Source organism: Ambystoma mexicanum, chromosome 7p (genome assembly GCF_040938575.1).
Source record: "Ambystoma mexicanum isolate Mex_15411 chromosome 7p, UKY_AmexF1_1, whole genome shotgun sequence".
Classification (NCBI taxonomy): domain Eukaryota; kingdom Metazoa; phylum Chordata; class Amphibia; order Caudata; family Ambystomatidae; genus Ambystoma; species Ambystoma mexicanum.
Window position 1 is genome coordinate 653,643,968 of NC_090939.1, and position 18,840 is coordinate 653,662,807.

Consider the following 18,840-nt stretch of genomic DNA (forward strand, 5'->3'; position numbering starts at 1 on the left):
TGTTAAGTATTTGGTAGTGTGCTGTTAGTTATACATTACTGGTAGCATATGGTGTGTGGGCAGTTTCCATTAGGGACAGTGTACTTTGTGACACTTGTGTCAGGTCTTGTGCATTGCTTTGTTTGCTTTCACATTACATGACATGCCATGGTGTGTTTGGTGGTGGAGCTGGGGAGGGGTTGGGTGACATGGCACTTTTCTCATGTTGTATTTAGCAAGGGGGTACTGAATTTCGCAGCATAGATGTATGTCTTTTGATGACAGCGTTGGTGGTGTTTGGGTAGGTAGGGATGCACACAATATAACACTTCCAGGTGACCAATCTCAGGATGGTATGGTTGTGACAGTTGAGTGTCCCTTATGCCATCATCATCGATTGTCAGCTGGTATGTGCCAGGGCTGGGTGTACTCCACAGGGGTGTGTTATGTGAAGTAATTAGCCACCAGCTGCGTACGGGCTGCCTCACCACGTGCCCTTTCCCCTCCCATGCGCAGCGGGCGTGCAGGTGGTTGGGAATGTGGGGGCACCACCACGTCCACGGGCAGGCCCCGGCGTGTTGCAACGTTGTGCAGGACACATGCTGCCACTATGATCCTGCACGCTACTGGGGGAGCATATAACAGCTGCCCACCAGAGCTGTCAAGGGAGAGAAAGCGTGACTTGAGCACTCTGAATGTACGCTCCACTATGCCCCGGGTTGCAATATGGGCTGTGTTGTATCTTACCTCGGGTGGGGTTCCGATTTGGCGTCAACATGTGGGTGCTCAGAGGGTAGGCACTGTCCCCTGGGGAGGTGGTGATGGGTATCATTAGTGGGGTTGTGACATTACTCAGTATCTGACATGCATGCATGTGCTGTGGCATTTATACTCACCAGGCAGCCATGTATCGCCATGCCGCCCAGCTTCTAGGTCCCGGTTTAGGGTTGACATTCTGTAAATGAAACTGTCGTGGGTGGACCCTGGATAGTTGGCATATACTGAGGTGATGATTCCCTTAGCATCACATACTACCTGCATGTTGATGGAATGCCAGTGCTTGCGGTTTCTATAGATGTGCTCTGATGCCCTGGGGGGACGTAGAGCCACATGGGTGCAGTCAATGGCACCTAGCACTTTGGGGAATTGTGCCACCCCATAGAAATCCTGGACGGCAGCCTGCCTTTCTGCAGGTGTTCTGGGCAGGTATATGTGCCTGCGGACTGATGGGCGTGCAGTCATGATGGCCAACACCTGGTGTAGGCAGCGTGACTGCGTGGCCTGTGACATTCCCCCCCCCCCCCCCCACTATAGCACTTGTCCGCTGAAATGGTCCAGTGGCCAAGAAGTGCAGTACATGGAGGACCTTCTCCAGGGGGCTGAGTGCTTGGGAGCACAGGGTGGGTGATGTGAGGTCATCCTCCCACTCACTCACCAGGCCGAGTATTATGTGAGGTGGAAACCTGTACCTCCCATACACCTAGTCATCAGGCATCCCAAAAAGGCTGGTTCTGGGCCTAACTATCCTCCTCCTCCTGCGGTATCCCACAACCACTGCTGCTAGGAATGGTATATTCATCTTGGCGTCTGAGCTTGTTTGTGGTTTGCGCGCACTTTTATGCTGCGCGGGTCCGCGTACGCCCGCTTCCTGCTGGCGTATGTGTTTCCGGATTAGCGTGTCTTTTTTTGGCGCACGCATTAGCCCCGTTCGATTCCATGAATACGTGTTGTAGACGCGGGTGTGGGCGTTCTGCGCATTTGCCTCCTGTACTTCCCCCGTGACGCCCACATTTTCATGCGTTGTTCCCTATTCCGCGTGTTACGCCCCCTCTTCCGCCTGCTTTTGTTGTGTGCACTGCGCTATGTGCGCTTAGCACATGCTGTTTGGAGACGTGTGCGCCAGCGTGCGCCACGCAGAATTTGAACGCACATCCAGGGATTTATACGCACTTACATGAATCGCTGTGAGCGGGTTTCGTTGCGATTTTCGCACTTGCACTGCGATTTGCACGCTTGCGCCGAAAATTTCAGCGCACATTCATTCCATGAATCGGCCTGTCAATTCTTGTAGTAGTCTCCATTCCACATTATTGTTCAAAGACCTCTATGGCCACTTGCCGTTGAAAGCGCTAAATTATTTACCACTTTGTTGACTGGTCTACAGACTCCTCTATCACATTGTCCATGTTGTGCTGAAGTGCACTGTGCCTCTCTAATATACAATGCATGTGTATATTAGAAAGGCACAGAGTGCTTTATCATAACATGAACAATGTGATAAAGCATGTAGAAGTTTACCATACACTACCTAGTGTGGGTTTTCCGTTCAATAGCCCCAACAGTGTATGGGCATAGAGGGACTGAGTAGCTAATTGTCTTTAAATGTACGCATGGCCTGGCTCCTCCCTATCTTTGCCGTTGGTGTCCTTCTATACCACTGCTCACCCTCTTCATCTTACTGTTACTCCTAAACACCCCGTGCAACTTCTCGCTTTCGCTCCTTCTCTTCGATTGCCCACAAACTTTGGAATTCTCTGCCTCCCTCTGTATCCGTCCTTCGCTGTCCTTGTATTCTTTCCATCTCTGTCAAAGCCCATCTCCTTACTTCATCAGAAATGAATCAGTGTACACTTTGAGATTGTTTTTTTGTATTTATAACGCGCCCACAACAGACTTAACCGTATAGGGGTGCAGTTGGAATTACCAATATTGAAATTATGATACAGAGCATCAGTCGATAGTTGTTTTGTTACAGTGTCCCTATGAGTTGTCGGACAATTAGATTACTGGAACAAAAAAAGTTTTTAAATCTTTCCCAAACAAGTGTCTGGCATTCCCCGATATTTTTCGGTATGCTGCTCCATAATTTAGGTCCAAAAACTGCAAATCTCCTATCCCCTCTGGTAAAAAAAGGTGACCGGGGGTTACTTAGCAGTAGTTGATTGCTTGATCTGAGAGCCCTCACTGGGTTATAGGGCAAGATTTTGTTGCCTCGATATTCCGGGACCAATCCTTTTAGGCACTTAAAAATCATACAAGCAACCTTAAATTTAATCCGGTCCTCGACCATTAACCAGTGAAGTGACCTCCGTAAGGGAGAAACATGAACTGTTTTCCTCTGACTGCCAATCAATCCAACTGCTGCATTTTGGGCCTTCTGGAGCCTATGTAGTTGTTTGGCTGGAGCACCTATCAAAAGACTGTTACAATAGTCTAGATGGGTATTTGTCATAGCGCCAACCACTACTACATGGTCTTCTTTAGGAATATATGTAATAACTCCTCGTAGCATCCGTAACGAATAGTAAACGGATTGAAACGTTGCCTCTACCTGTGCCTCACTACATAAATTCTCCTGCAACATGCATCCTAAATTCTTATTCTTGGTGGAGAATTGAAGTTTCTCCCCAAGAATGCATGGGGCAAAAGATTCTCTTGCCGCTACAACCTGCTTCTCTGATCCAAACAGAATCAGCTGTTTTTGCTGCATTCAACTGGAGTTGGTTTCTAGCCATCCATCCATATCTTCAAAACACTGATTCACTTTAATAAAAGCCTCCTCGACATAGTCGATCGATGTATATCTGAGCATCATCAGTTTAAGATTGATAACTTACGCCATGACTTTTCAAAATATTCAACACAGGCTGCATATATAAATTAAATAGCAGGGGGGAAGTGAAGACCCCTGTGGCACTCAACAGCTCATGGCAATAGGGTCGGACATATGCCCCACATATTTCACCTGCTGGTATCTGTCAAGAATGATGCAAACACTTCAAAGCCTGGTCGGAAACATTACCAGGCTTTGATAGGTGCTCTAATATAATACTATGCTTGACTGTGTCAAAGGCTGTGGACAGATCTAACATTACAAAACGAGTAATTCCACCTCTGTCCGCAACCTCTAATAACTCATCATACACGGTCAACAGGGCCGTTTCTGTCCCATGTTTGGGCCGAAAACCCGATTGTATCTCATCAAGTAGTGTCTCCTTCTCCACAAATGTTTGCACTTGTGAGGTCACCACTTTCTTTAAAATATTGCCTGGTCCATGATAGGCCTGCCACCGTTTTTTAAGGAGGTAATAATAGACTTTTTTTTAGTTCCCTGGGTACTGAACCCTCTGCCAGTGATTTGTTAACAAATGTAGTAACAAAGGGAGCAATATTTTTCACAATATTTTTGGCTGAGCATGCAGGCAGAGTAAACAGAGTCGTTAGTAGGTTTAAGCTTTAATATCAAAGATTGAAAATACATCTCTGTCACTGGTGAAAGTCAAACTTCACACATTCTGTGTTACTTCCAACTACTGCACTAACTCAGTTGTCTGACTATGGGGTGTCTGAATCTCCTCAGTCTTTGTCCTACTGCTTTCTTGTATGATTTCAAGTTTTTCTTTAAAGAATACATTGAACCTATGTGCTTGCCCTAGCGAAGGCTAAACTGATGAAGCAATACAGCTTTGTTTGAAAAATATTGTAACCACTGCAAACAGTTCTCTTGGTTGGTTACCAGCATTGCTAATTTCAGTGTGGAAAATGAATCTCTTTGAGTCCTAAAGGGCTTGTTTATAGTGTTAGTGCACATTTTCCATCATCAGTACATTCCAATGATTAGGATTCTCTCACTTCTTTTCCGTTTGGCAGGCCTTCTTCCTAAGAGGGATAAGCTCAGACGCAAACCTGGATTTAGGAGATCTAGTACTTTTGGGATTTAGCTGGGCATATTTGGATATAGTATCCAAAGTTGCAGCACCCTGGGTAAAGAATTCATCACTTGAAAGGGAACAATCAATATTAGCTAATTTTCCGCATACCTTCTCCTGGGATATTGGCCAAGTCATTGATTTTACAAATAAACACCAATGGTCTTCCCTTCCCTTACTGGAGTAACAAAGTAAAAAACTGAACGAAGCGATGGGATCAAAGAAAGGGGACGGTTCCCCTCATTGCTGTCCAAATACCCCTGGATAGGAATATGTCCAAATAGTGGCCTTTGACATGTGACGGATCCATAGCCAAGGATATTAACCCATGGTTCCCAATTATTTCATTTAGCTCCTTCGAATCTGCATGTTGGGTGTTGTCCATCTAGATATTCCAGTCTCCTACACAAAATGTGCTTGTATTTGCTCTCTGATAATGTAAGAAAATGTGTAAAATAAAAAGTATTTGTCCGGCGCTTGGTGAAAATGTGTTGTAAATTCAATAAAATAAACGTTAATGGTCTAAAGGGGACTTCGAGGGATCTGTTCCCAACTCATCCTGAATGTAAAGAACTGAATTGATGCAGGTGTGAATGTGGGAGGATTTATTTCATGGCACTCTGAATTCAATTGGTAAACATAAGACAGCAAAAGGATAATTACAGCATGGGTGGGATAACTCATGTGGCTGAATTTCTAAGACATTGGACATGCATCTTCAGCTAATAAACAATGAAAATTCAATTCATACAATAAATTCACCATTGGACTTTTTCTTATAGCAATTCAGGGAGATGTATGAAATGCCACACACCAGCAATTAGACCCCTGTCCATTAAAGTCCATTACTACTCCTTCAAATTAGTCAAATTGAAAGAACATGCTAAGTTTGTGAGACCATAACACTTCTTTCCTGAAATCAAAGTGAGCAAGCTGTAAAACGAACTTAAATGTGTGTTCTGGCAGTGAACCGTAGTTCTAAATTGGGTAGAAACATTGTGCCTGTTGGTTGTTGCGTATCACCATATTTATTTCCAAATGCAAAGTAGAGCATTAAATTCCTGTATACTGCGGAAAGTGCTTATGAAAACATTCACCCTTGTCTCAAATGTGAGAGAGGCAATGGGGCTCTAAATCTGCTGCCAGAGTCAAAAGCTGAATGTTGCATGCATCCTTCCACTTGGGTATGCAGTGATAAAAATTGCGGGAAAAAATGTCGCCTGAACAAATAATCGTGGCAAAAATGCAGTTGTTTGACCCAGTGAAGGTGTACCCCATTATACCATTTAAGGGGAGTGGAGGTTACGGGGGTGTCCCCCGCCCCCCTTAAATGGTAAAATGGGTACGGTGGTTGCGGGGGTGTCCCCCGCATCCTTTACATCAATTGCTGTGGCAAAACCACTGCCTTTTTACACAATATTTTATGTCAACAGCCATTTTTGCGGCGAATTTAATACATGGAACCTTCCACTGTCAGTCAAAAGCCACTGTGTAATGCTTGAATCTGTATGCTCAAAACAATGTTGTTGTCCAACAGTATTTTTAACAATTTACCTGCTCGTGTATGCTTCATTGCATGTCTTGGAAATCAGCACACGGAGCAGAGTGGATGGACCGTTTAGAGAGGGTTACAGCGACAATCGAATACAATTGTGATCTGGGAATTGCATCCCCAATAGCGATGGCCATGATCTAGGTTGGCATTGTACGGTACACACTTCACCCTTATGCTTAAGCTGTGGAACCGCTACACCTACGGGACACACTCTCTAGACAGTAAATACATAAAACAATATGCAGAAACTTGTTTTGTGTTAGCAATAAAAAGGCTGTGGCTTTTTTTTTAAAAAGTAATAATAATAAAAACATAACTTACTATTATAGGAATTTGCCAAAAAACAGGTGTGCAATGTTGTCTTAGTTCCATACTTTTGGGCAGTTGGGCCAGGAACTGGAAGTTGCCCTTCTTTGCTGACAGGGTGCCGCCAGCGCGAGCTGCCAGGTCTTGGCTGGTAAGCACTCCTGTGCCTGATGGCTGTTTCCTCCCATGCCCAGGCCGCCTTATCTATTCTTCTGTTCCACGACTTTCAGACAACGACCGTTGTCCTGTGCTTGCCCAAATGTACCTTTTCCAGGGGCGGGTAGGATCCAGGCAAATGAAAAAGATGGATCTGCGAGTGCAGTATCCCGGTGCACTCCGAGCAGAGTGTTTTTTCTGCAGGACTGCTCCAGCAGTCCTGCATTTATGGGGCAAGTAGGCCCTGGGGACATAATGGCATATGGCTACTGGCCCCTCCAAATGGCCAGCCTGTGCAGACAGCCACTTTTCACCTATGTGCGTGGCTTCCTGCCTCTCCTCTCTCTTACTGTTAAGAGTGTTCTCTCCAACTTTGAAGAGGGGGAAGAGACACTGGGGGGTTTTGGTGCTGGCGCCAACCGCCTATTAGCAACTTTTGTTGGGTCCTGTGTCCCCTCCCGGTCAGGCTCTTCCTGTGAGACCTGCATCAGAAGAGGACAAGGGGGTGGTGTACCTTATGGTTGCCTTTCTCCCCTCCCCCCTTCCCTCCTCTACCCCGTGGGCAGCTCCCAAGCTTAAGGGACTGTGCCCTTGAGCTCCATGGTGGTGCCACCTAATTCCGCGGCACTCGACATTTGTATTGCAGAGTGACTAGGAGTGATACCGCTGAAGTTCGAAGACTGAGGAAATCGGGTTCAAGTGAGCCGCTTTGGAGGCAAAAAAGTAATAACTTAGTTCTTATAACGTTAATTGGCCACAAGATGTGCAATGTGATCATCTTGTGCTGCTACTAAATAACAATTTAGCAAGACGCAAAACTCAATGATGTGAAAAGCAATAGTTCATTGTTGATGTTCAAAATTATCTACACCCATTCAATACACTGGTACTCTTTAACAATACCTTTGAATACATAATTAACAAAATGCAGTTTTGGGTAGAGTCCAAGATGCAAGGTTTCCTGTTGTCCTTGACATACTCATCACAAACACTACCCTTTTCAGTTTGTGCTATTAGGTGGTCCGTGGGACACCTATAAGCCGAAACAATTTCAGTAGAGTACAGATAAGGAGAAAAGGCATTTGAGGAGGGATAACACATTTTGTAGGTGTTTAGTTATCTTCCCACCCACTGAGAGGCCGTATTAATCCCTATGGCAGTTCGAACCAGGTTCATGCCCCTCCCCGCCCAAAACACCTTCCCATGTGAAGTCTTTGAGCTCACTTTAAGATTTACCATCAACCATTGCACTCAAGGGTGCCAGTGTTTTTTCAAAGCAGTCTTCTGAGAGTTTTACCTAATTGGAGTTATAAACCCTCTACAGGTGTAATAGAAAATGTCTTAACCAGGTTTCCTTCAGCCACTCGATTTATAAGCACTATGCATGTCCTTCACTGAAGTACTGTTAACAAGCATTGGCAAAGAACACCGTTCTGGCTTGTGTATAAGTATTAGACATTTGCCAGGCACTGCCATTAGATGCCCAAGTACTCGTACCATCAATGGCCAGTTAATACCACTAGGCTGTGCTTGGCAAGTGCCTTTCCCATGCCTACACAAGAGCTCAAACTGTTGGCAACGTCAAGCGTGTTCCTTTAACGTGATCCACCTCTGCTTGACCCCTACCCGTTTGTTTTATCCGTACCCTGCGCCCCCACTGTCTAAACCATGACCTTTTCTATGCAGACTATGTTCTCAATACCCCAGGCGGGAGCACAATATGCCAACTTCACAAGCTTCTGCACTTTGAGACCACTGCAGTGGCTTATTAGCCCAGTAGAAAAGATTTTTAACATTACATGAATAGGTCTCTTCCTCAACTCCTTCCCGTCTTTAAAAGTCGTTTTTTTGAACTTCTGCTTCCATCCCTTTTCTTGCCCTTTTTTATTCCCCAGCATTCCATGGTATGGTTACCCCTGGCAAGGGCCCAATAGGCCACAATTCAGAACATGCCTTCGTGCTGTAAGAATACTACAGTGGTGAATGGCATATTATGAAAAATGTGTAAAATAAACAGCCAAGTAATGTGGCAAAAGGTACTGCATTTTATATAATGCAACGGGCGAGTAAACAAAACGTGAATTGAAGTGTCCTTTTGATAGGAGAAAATATAAAAAAAACATCCATATGATTGCCCGTGGAAAAATAGTTTTAGTAAACAAATTAAAATGGAACTGGTTGAGCCTTCAAAGAAGCAATACACAAACGTTGTGATGCCCTTAAGTAATTACCAGGTAGTTTGTGTTAAGGGATGGGGTTCTGCTTCTAAATATAAATGACAACGTTTCTGATATCACGATATCAAGGACTAAGACGAACTCTATTTTGTATACGTTTGCTCCATCAACCTTTAAAACTTGATAAGTTAATGGGCTTACTATGGTATTCAACAAACAAAAATCACGTCAATACAACCTTTTTATACAGTCTTACTGCAATATTTTCCCTAATATTATCAATCAAGTTACACATAAGAATTTCTCCAGAACAGTGTAGTTAAAGAAATATAGTTTAATCCCTTATAAGAAGAGGAGCACATATTAAACCGCAGCTTCAACCAGAAATAGCTGACTAGAGTTTAGACTGCAACGCCCCAATTATATGAAGATAAATGTAGTGGAAGTACCCCCTAAACAACCCAAGATAGCTTTCCAAAACGCATCGTTTTGGGCAACCCAGCGGACCATTGAGCTTCAGCCTGCCATGCTATACGAGAAAAAAAAGAGAATATGCAAATCAGGCTTGATCAGTGTAAAGGGGCATCCCGCAAGGGCAGGGGTGGGGGCGGAATTAGAAGGAGGGGTGGAGTCCCGAGGGGACAGAGCTAGCAGTTTAACTCTGCTCAAAGGAAATGTTCAAAATAATAGTTTAACAAGCATTTGCAATGCCAACACAGTTTGGGCTTTTGTGGGCATTTTACAGCTGTGCCTGCAAAATGCCTAATACTTTATACACATGGTCAATCAATGGGTGGGCAAATAACCAAACACCCACAAGCTTTGTGTTGTCTCCAACATACAGTACGCACACAATCAGAAGAGATGCAACGAAACGGTAGCGCCCGCTATTTCAAGTAATAAGTTCTGGGCTCTGCTTGGCTGAAAGATAGCTAGCAACCAAAAGAGTGTTTGCCGCAGAGCCTGCAAGAAAAACAGATTTCAGCTCTGGGCTACTAAAAAGAAAACTAATATCCCCAGATGGGGTTGTCCCAATTCTGGCCAATCACAGATGGATGAAATCCCAATTCCACCTCAATGGGATTCAGACATGTGACCTACAGATTGTATTCTGTGCTCCATAACCAGCATTTGCTCAACCCACCGATCTATCCTAGCTATCAGAGAGAACATTTTTCACTCACCTCTAACCTGACTGTCCCTCACTTCCTCTGCCTCCACTCTAGCACTTCATGCATCATGGTCGCATCCTCAGCGCAGCTGGCCATACTGTAACATGCTCTTAAAAATGTCCAATGTTGGTTGTCCATAATCTGTGTATGTCCACTTATCGGAGTGCAGCCTTGGAGCAGCATAGTGTGGGGCATTCCTGTCCTGGTGTTAAGTGGGTTGGACAGGAGCATAAAACGCTGGCAAGCCTCCAGATGGCCAGCGATGCCTGCTGACTAGAACAAAAGCAACCCTGAGATCCTGCTCGTTCTCCTGCCAAGGAGGAGAAAAGATGCATGTAGCGCCTGCTTTAAGAGTGTCCCTTCCAGGAAAGCAGTACACCAGACACCACTGCTGCACAAGCAAGCCAATCAGATTGGGGGAGGAAGGCATTGGGAAACGTGCAAATCTCCCCACAGTTTGTTAGTGCAGGCAACTGGCATAAAGCCTAGCTTCATCACAGAATGGCCAAGTAACCACCTTTGGTTGACCTGGAAATACTTTCCGGGAGCTGGCCCGCACACTTACTGGCATTCTGCTCTACTGACCCGTGGAGGGTATTGGGGCGAGTAAAGGTCTCCTGTGTTCTTACAGTCACCTGTGGGGTTGGAGGGCTTGGGGGAGGGGGACAACTTGCTCCCCCGGTGGCAAGGGGAAGAACATTTAAGCTCTAATATGTTTCAGTCAAGGAGGTAGCTAATCAATGATACACGAAATCAAGCGCAACTTGCAAACCTGTTCCGGGGGCTGCCCTGCCCTACCTGCAATACTCACCAGCCATACCTTGCATCTCTGTTATGTGGTCTTTGCGTTTCAGAACAGGTGAAAAGCTGCCCTAGCCAACAGACCCGCTTGCTGATAAAAGGGGAGCCACCCAGCAACTTCAAAATTGCCCTCAACCAACAGAAATGCTTGCTTACCATTCTCAAGCAGGTGGAAGGTTTAAATGACAGTTTGAACGGTAAGAAGGCACTTCTACAAGCAGCTAATTTATTCTCCAAGCATTGACTTTTATGTCCCCATTAAAAAACTATTTTTCAAATCAGGCCCATAACGTTTACTACCAGATAGTATTGCCACACAATTTTGTGTCTTTATGACTTGACTTAAAAGCTGCATAACGCATAGTAGATTTGTTTAGGCTGACCTCATTTTGCATTCATATAGTTGTATTCTGCCATTCCAAACAGGGAAACCAAAGTTACTGTTATTTTGGTTCACATAAGTATTTAGATATTTGTCATTTCAGTTTACAATGTGATTTGTGTACAAAATCCTGCAAACACAGAGGACAGTGCTCAAAATCCGTGAGCACTGTCCTCTGTATTTGCAGGATTTTGCTCCCACTTCGTTTCTTTTAGGTCCCCGCTGTCTGCAACACGGCGCATGCCGGCAGCAGGGAGCTAGAAATCCTGAATGCGAGCTAAATCCCACATACACTCAGAATAGTGCTCACATCAGAGAGGATCTCGGGGCTAAAGACCCCGAGAGCCTCTCCGAAGCGTGGAAGCATGCACTGTGGGGTTTCATGTCTTATTGCAAGTTTCTTATTTGAACACTTTACAGTTGGTTTAAAAGCGGCTGGGAAGGAAAACAACAGAAAGGGGATGAATCAAAAGGACAAAAATAGAGGTGGGGTGAGCCATACATTTATGTGTGAAGCTGAATACAACCAGTCGGGTTGCGGGACCATGTGGAGCAAGCAGCTGCATAACCCTTCTCAGATAACCGAGGCAATCATTGAGCCAGTAAGGGTTCGAACACTACATGACATGCATCACAGCATTGCCAGTTTTGTGTTGCAAGACACTGATACATATTAAAACTGATTTAAAAAGGAGTAACCGTCCTAGCTATATTAATAAAACAAGGAAATGCAACACAGAACGGACAGAAATAATTATTGCTGTCGAAAGTATTGTAAATTACTTTAGCTATTTTAAAAAAGATTATATTCATATTTTAAAAAAAGATTATATTCACACGAGTCAATGTATAATTTTATTTGGAAGATGTATGGTATCTTTCCTATTCAAAGATGGCCCCTAGTTTCAGCTCGTTTCCAGAGAGCTTCCGTAGAGACAGTCATCCTAGAAGAGTTCCGAGATGGGCAGGAATGGGGGGCATTAGCCATAGGGATAGGGATTAGCATGGGCAGGGAATGGGAGGGATTCCATAACCTAACAACTGTGTATCCCTACTCAAATGTCATCTCCACTGGAAAAGCATTACAGACCATCATTCAAAGCTCATATTTGAAGCTCTTATTTTAATTACAATAGTTGGCTTAAAAAGGTAAAACTTTCAGCGCCATCAAATACCCCAAACTAAAAATTGTGCAACTTCTTTCATGCTGCTTCTTTCTAGACTCCACACTGTACATCAATTACACTGTACATCAATTCCACTTTAAATCACTTCCATGGCAGTGGTGCACACAAGATACTGTGGGTAACGCAGTGATTTTTAGTACATTACGGGATCCATAGACACGTCTACATTAAAAGGCTAGCATGGCAGTTCAGCAAGTCAAGAGATCATTGCTGAGAGGTTATATTAAAAACGGGTTGAAATCATGACTTTTTGCAATTTCTTATAAAAAAAACGTGTATAAAATAAAATGTGTTTGTCCAGGGCATTGGTTGGGCTGGTTGCTTGCTTATATTCAGGGCAGAGGTGGGGGTATCTGCCCCTGTAGTGAAAATCAAAAGTTGGCACCCATGAACTCACAGTTTAATTTCCTAATAACTGCTATCAGCACAACAGAAGCATTTGTTTGGGATTAAGCAGTTTGACAAGCATATAACAAGGAAGGGGCACCAAAATTGCAGGGCATTTGTACGGTGGTCTCATAAAAAAAAGAAACGCATTTCGAAGAAAACTAGTGAATGCAAGTTTAAGCAGCATTTTTGAGCTTGGAAATTGCCTTTTTTTCTATGACAGTGTAAGATGCACATTTGGAAAACAATCGTGTGCCCAGCATGTAGAAGCGCGCTTTCAACAGCGATGGTCTTTCCTGCCATTAAGGAAGGAGAAGGACCATATGCAAATAAGGGTTGGTCCCACTCTGAAAAAGGAAGACCTGCCCAAGCTGACATGGCACAGTCCTTCTGCACATGATCAAAGCAAACCCAGATGTTTCAGCTGTGTTGGGCGCCGTCAGTGAAGTGTAGCTTGTGTCCCCAAGCACCAGGGGGCGCTCATCCATAATGGGCGAGGGAGAATCGACCCACCGAGTCTTGGCCACCTCTCACCCATTATGGAGGAGCCAGCCCAGTAACATACGAGCACTCCTTCAGCTGATTTTTTCAGCTGAGTGAGTGCCCTTAACTGGGAACAGGAAACCGTTTCCCTTTCCCAGTTAACCTTCCACAGCCGCGCAAGCTCAATGAGCCATGCACGGTTGGGGGCGTTTGCTTCCACAACCTCGCATGGCTCATTTGAAATGCTGGCTGGGGAACTGCACGCCCGTTTGTGCAAGGCGGTGCTCCTGTGCCTCCTTGCACATACAGACAAAGCAGGATGGAGTGGGGCGCCTCCGGACCAACGCTCTGGCCCCTTGGACGCATGTGCAGGGACTAGGAAATGTGCCGATTCCTGTTCATGCTTGCAGGGGGCTGGAACACTGGAATCTCTGGATCCGTGACATAAGGTAAGTTTGTTTATGTTCATTTTTATGTGTATGGAAGCGTGTATGCTTGTGTTTTGAGCGAGTGCATGAGAGGCGATTGTGACTGAATGAGACGGTGAGAGGTGTGCATGTGCGTTTTTTGTCTCTGGGGGACAGGGATAGTGTTATTTTAATAGATAGATGTCCAGAAGAAGAAAAAAAAACATACCTGCCAGAGTGCATTTGTGTGTGTGGCACTGTAGAGCCCAGGGGGACGGACATGGAATTTTTTTTCCCTGACATCTATGATAGATGTCCAGTAAAAAATAACATCCCTGCCCCCTGTTCCCCCAGTGCCTGGCATACACACATAAACACATTGATTGTGTGTATGTGTGAGAAGCTCGGGACCCAGGGGACAGGCGTGTCATTTTTCTACTGGGCATCTATGGTAGGTGACCAGTAAAAAAAAAAAAAAGTCATGTACCCCAGTGCCCTCCAGCACCTGGCATCACACAATTACATTCATCATTATTGTGATTAGGTCTGGTGTAAGGCGCTGGCACACCATGGAGCAGGCATGGCATTTATGATGCTACCAGTCTAGCCATTTCTTACTGAGGCATGACATTTTGTATTGGGCATCTTCGATAAAGCAAGCAGGATCAGTGGTATCATTTTTACTGTGGCATGACATTGTGTACTAGGCACCTTTGGTAAAACAAGCATTGGTGTTATTATGTAGCTAGAATGGCATGTCAATGCTGCCAGTTCAGTCATTTCATATTGTGGTATGGCATTTTGCATTGGGCATCGTAGGTCAAGCAAGCATGAAAAGTGTTATTATGTAGCTCGACTAGCATTTTAGTACAGCCACTTTGGACATGTTTTCATACTTTGGGATGCATTTTTAATGGTAAAGCCAACTGGAGTATGTTCTTATGTGGAGATACTGCCATATATTGGCAGAACAGCCATGGGCATTTTTCTTATAGTATCATTACAAGCATCACGCACAAAGCAAACATGAGTATGATCTTATATGGGAATAATAGGATATAATGTTGCAGTCAGCATGGAAATGTATGGGCAGAGCCAGTGTGAACATTTTTATACTGGCACATATTGTGGGAAAAGACATCATGAAAATGTGTTGAAGAAATGGTCCTGTGTACTGTTGGTGACTTGCATCTATTGGATTTTTTTTATGAGTTATCCTACAAAACCCAATTGCAAACTGTTTGGCTTTTTTACCCAATTTTTCTAAAAAAATATTTTAAAAAAAAAGTGTGCTCTAAAAAGCACCATTTTCATTTAAAATATTTGGAGAACCCCCTCCCCACCCTCAGTGTCCCGAACCCACTTGAGACTTGAGTGGTGTGGGCTCCCTCGCTACGCCATATCAGGGACAAATATTTACACACCTCCAGTTAAGAAAATTCACCATCCACCACTGCCAAGCACAGCAGGCTTGGGACCTACGTCTGGGTATATCATCTCACTCTGGGTGGTATTTGTAAAATGTAATGTTGATGGCTGGAAGGTTGTCAATTCAAAACCTTCCAGTCATCAACCTTCAGTTTGGCAAATTTTACTTCCACATGAGATGCAAACCATAACCATTATAGACCCATTATTCTTTAAATGTCTTATAGATGTCTCCTAATGCTCATTTATACAGTGCTAAAAAAATTCATTGAGGTACATGTGTATGGCACTAGTTGACCTTGAGAGTCAAAAGTAGCACTAGCTAACTATTGGCAGCAAGCAAACATGCTCTCCTAAAACATAACCAGGAGCTAAAAAGCTCCCAGCAGTTTCAAAACATGTACAAATATTAGGGTTGTTACCCAGGATACAATACACGATCACCACCAACAGATACTTATTACCGAGCTCCGTGCCCATCTTACCCTTAAGAATCAATCGTTTTTATCAATGTACAGGCAATAGTGTTTATCAGCAAAATGTGTACCATCACAGTAAAGTATATATCACACGGTACCTCGACATCTCATTACGTTCTTGATACAATATGCCCCCAGCAGCACTCACCCAGTTCCATCGCCTTGTTGCACTTGTCCAGGGCTTCACGTACATCGTTGCTTTGCAGCAGGTTCAGTGCCTCAAGACAAAGGCTGCGTACCTGGCTCTGAACGGGAAAGGTCCTTTGCAGTAGGTTGCCCAATATCACGTTTACACGAGTGCAGCTCTGGTCCAGCAATGTGCCCGGAGGTCGGCATATCGGACACTGTCTGGAAACTGCCTGCCCATCGGTCTGCAGATGCAGGCAGGCACGACACAGACTGTGGCCACAGGTCGGGGTGACGGGCTCCAGCAGCAGTTGTTTGCAGCACGGACAGCAGAGCAGCGGCGGCAGATCGTTCTCCCATAGCTCACTTTCCACTATTGCAGAGGGTAGCCCCTTCTCCCGCAGGCTATGGGCAACACTTTCAACTAGTAGCAGGAGTTCCTCGGGCCGCAGTCTACCCAGTACAGCCGCTGAACTGTACGAGTCCAGTGCCTCCGACACCCTCCCAGCTCGGGCCAATGCTTCCCCCCGGCGGAGGAACAGACTCCTCTCGGGTCGTGACAGCTCAGCTAGTTGTGAGCCATAGATCTCGGCTGCCAACCCATAGTCCCCTGCCTCAACTGCCTCTTCTGCTACCTGTAGCATTTCCGAGGAGCCCACTGCCTCCATGATGAAGCAGTAGTTGTGGGTCCCCGGCCCTCCCCTCAGTCACGCATGACCCCAGGGAACGGAAATCTGCTTTACCACTAAACGGCTAGGGGCCATACCTCAAGATCTGCGGTTACAGGGACCTGTACAATGGAGGCCACAGGACTTGAAGCCGTTCAAGGGAGTTTGCCAGGATCTGTCCAACCTTTCTGTGCTACCTTCCTGCAGTTTATTAGGGCTTTGGTCATCCTATAGTTAAATCAAGTTGCAGTGCCTGGGGTGGGAGTACTACAGAGCTCTGTGCAGCATGGGGAAAGAGCGCTATATAAATAATGGCATACAATACAATATCCGATCTGCGCTATTGCCAACACTATGAACATATGTTTTGGTCTCTGGTTAGTCGCTCAGCCTCTTTCAGCAGAGCTCCGGGCAAGCCCCCGCCCCTGTGCATCCTATGGATAACCCACTGTCAGTCCAACAAAGAATACCCTGGGGCATGTCAGTCAGCCATACAGACACAGGAAGGCGATGTGGGCAACCCCATCCAAAGTCAGAAAAATGCCACGCGAGAAACAGCCTGTTGCTCACTACACCTGGCTTCTAGTGCCCCTAGTAACTGGACACCCAGTCATTAGGCGACCCCGGACCACCAGTTCCCACTATCCATCATCCTGGGAGTGTCCTCGCACAGCCTCTCCTAACGCCAGGGTAGAGGCATGTGTGAGCTGCCAAAAACCTCTTCGCCCACCTCACCTTCCCACCCTGGGTCTGGGTGTCCCCCCTCCACCAGGAAAGAGGCAACGGACTGCGAGAAGCTGTCCACAACCCTGCGGGCTACTGTTGCAGCCGAAGCATGCACCTACTTCACAAACATAGACGAAGGACTCCCATTTTTCTCTTAGAATTAGAGGTGGTGCCGTGATAGCAACTGTTTATGCCTTTAGCAGGGCGGCCATCTTAAAGTGAAGGTGATAGTTTTCCCTATGAACAACCGCTGAGTTACTGACCACTCCCGCTGCTCCACAACAAAATGTACATCAAAACAAAATAGTATTATGTAAAGAAGTATTTAATATAGTATGCATAAATGTGAGTGGCAATAACATTATATATAGTATTACATTGATTTTCCATTCCTTATATTACACAAGCACAACGAAAAAGAAAGTAAAACTTAAAAAAAAAAAAGATTTCCATCAACTTCAGCAACAATGTTTCTCTTCTACGTTTCATTATTACAGTGTAACTTTCACTTTAAGATGGCCGCACGTTAAGGTTCCGTATTATATTGGTAGCCTATTGTCTCTATCCCACTTGCTCCACCCGTACGGTAGTAGGGGCCGGGCACAAAAAATATGCTTATATAATCGCAGCGCTTGTGTAACCTAAGGGTTGGTTGCCCCCTCCCACTCGCTCGCAGAGCCGGCCGATTATATCAGCCAGTGGGGAGTCTGCAAGACTGCCGCCCTCCCGTCTCCCGTCTCCGTCTCCCACATCCCACATGAACGTGTACATTGATTGATTGATTGATTGATTGTTTGATTGATTGATGGATGTCAGTTAGATGGGAAGCGCGCGAGCGTTTTCCAGTGAATATTTTGTGGTAAAAAGTTTTATTGAGTTTTTAACAGAGACAACAGTAGACGTTACATAACCCGGGCATTTGTCCATTACTATGCCAACATACATCACTCTTGCTCATTCCTCTTGGCTCCTTCCTTTCCCCAACCAGTAAGGTGCACAATGAGACATGTCTTCTTTTTGGCATAAAAATGCTGCTGATTTATTTTCACACATAGTAAAAAACGCAGCAAACAATTTGTGAAAATAGTTCTGAATGTGCCCCTGCAGGTGTTCCTGGGCTGAGAGAGCGCTGTTTATTGGGGGGAAGCTGAGCCCTCATTGCTACCACCAGACGCCCCCGCCTCTTAGGCTCCCAAGAGGTGCTGGTCCGAGGGGAGCGAAGACCCTTCTGACTTTCACATGGCTCGTTCGGAGTCTGTCTCTTGTCACTGGTCGCCAAAACACTGCCTCGCCATCCCGCAACGTCAACGGCCAGGCCTTGCTGTAGCTGTCCCTTATGCAGGGTGGGTGGGTGGAAAACAAAAATCCTTTTCTGCTGCAGCGGGCGTCCTTCTGTTGGGGGCTGGATGCTTCCTGCAGCAGGACACCCGCCGCTTATATGGGGCTTGGCCCGCCCCCTTCCTTTGTTGCCCTTCGTGGGCTTTCCAAGCGCTTTGGCGCGATTCGTATTATCTCTCCCCCTAACACAGATAGGAGGGAGGAGGAGGACCCTGCGCGGGTTATCGGGGTGCCTCCTTCATTTTGTATTTTCTTTTGTCGTCACCTTCATAACCTGGGCATTTGTCCATTACCATGCCAACATACATTACTCTTGCTCATTCCTCTTGACCCCTTCCTTTTCCCAACCAGTAAGGTGCAGAATGAGACATGTC

At 45.4% G+C, this 18,840-nt stretch overlaps 1 protein-coding gene across 1 annotated transcript in view; it reads right to left on the reverse strand.

Annotated features, from left to right (window-relative positions):
- The window catches only part of LONRF2 (LON peptidase N-terminal domain and ring finger 2), an 882,740-nt gene extending 865,496 nt beyond the window's left edge, over positions 1-17,244 (reverse strand). The window contains exon 1 of the mRNA XM_069636696.1: positions 15,757-17,244. Within this exon, the coding sequence (XP_069492797.1) occupies positions 15,757-16,402 (646 nt within the window). The 5' untranslated portion in view covers positions 16,403-17,244. The remainder of the gene's footprint in view (positions 1-15,756) is intronic.
- Positions 17,245-18,840: the final 1,596 nt, after the last annotated feature.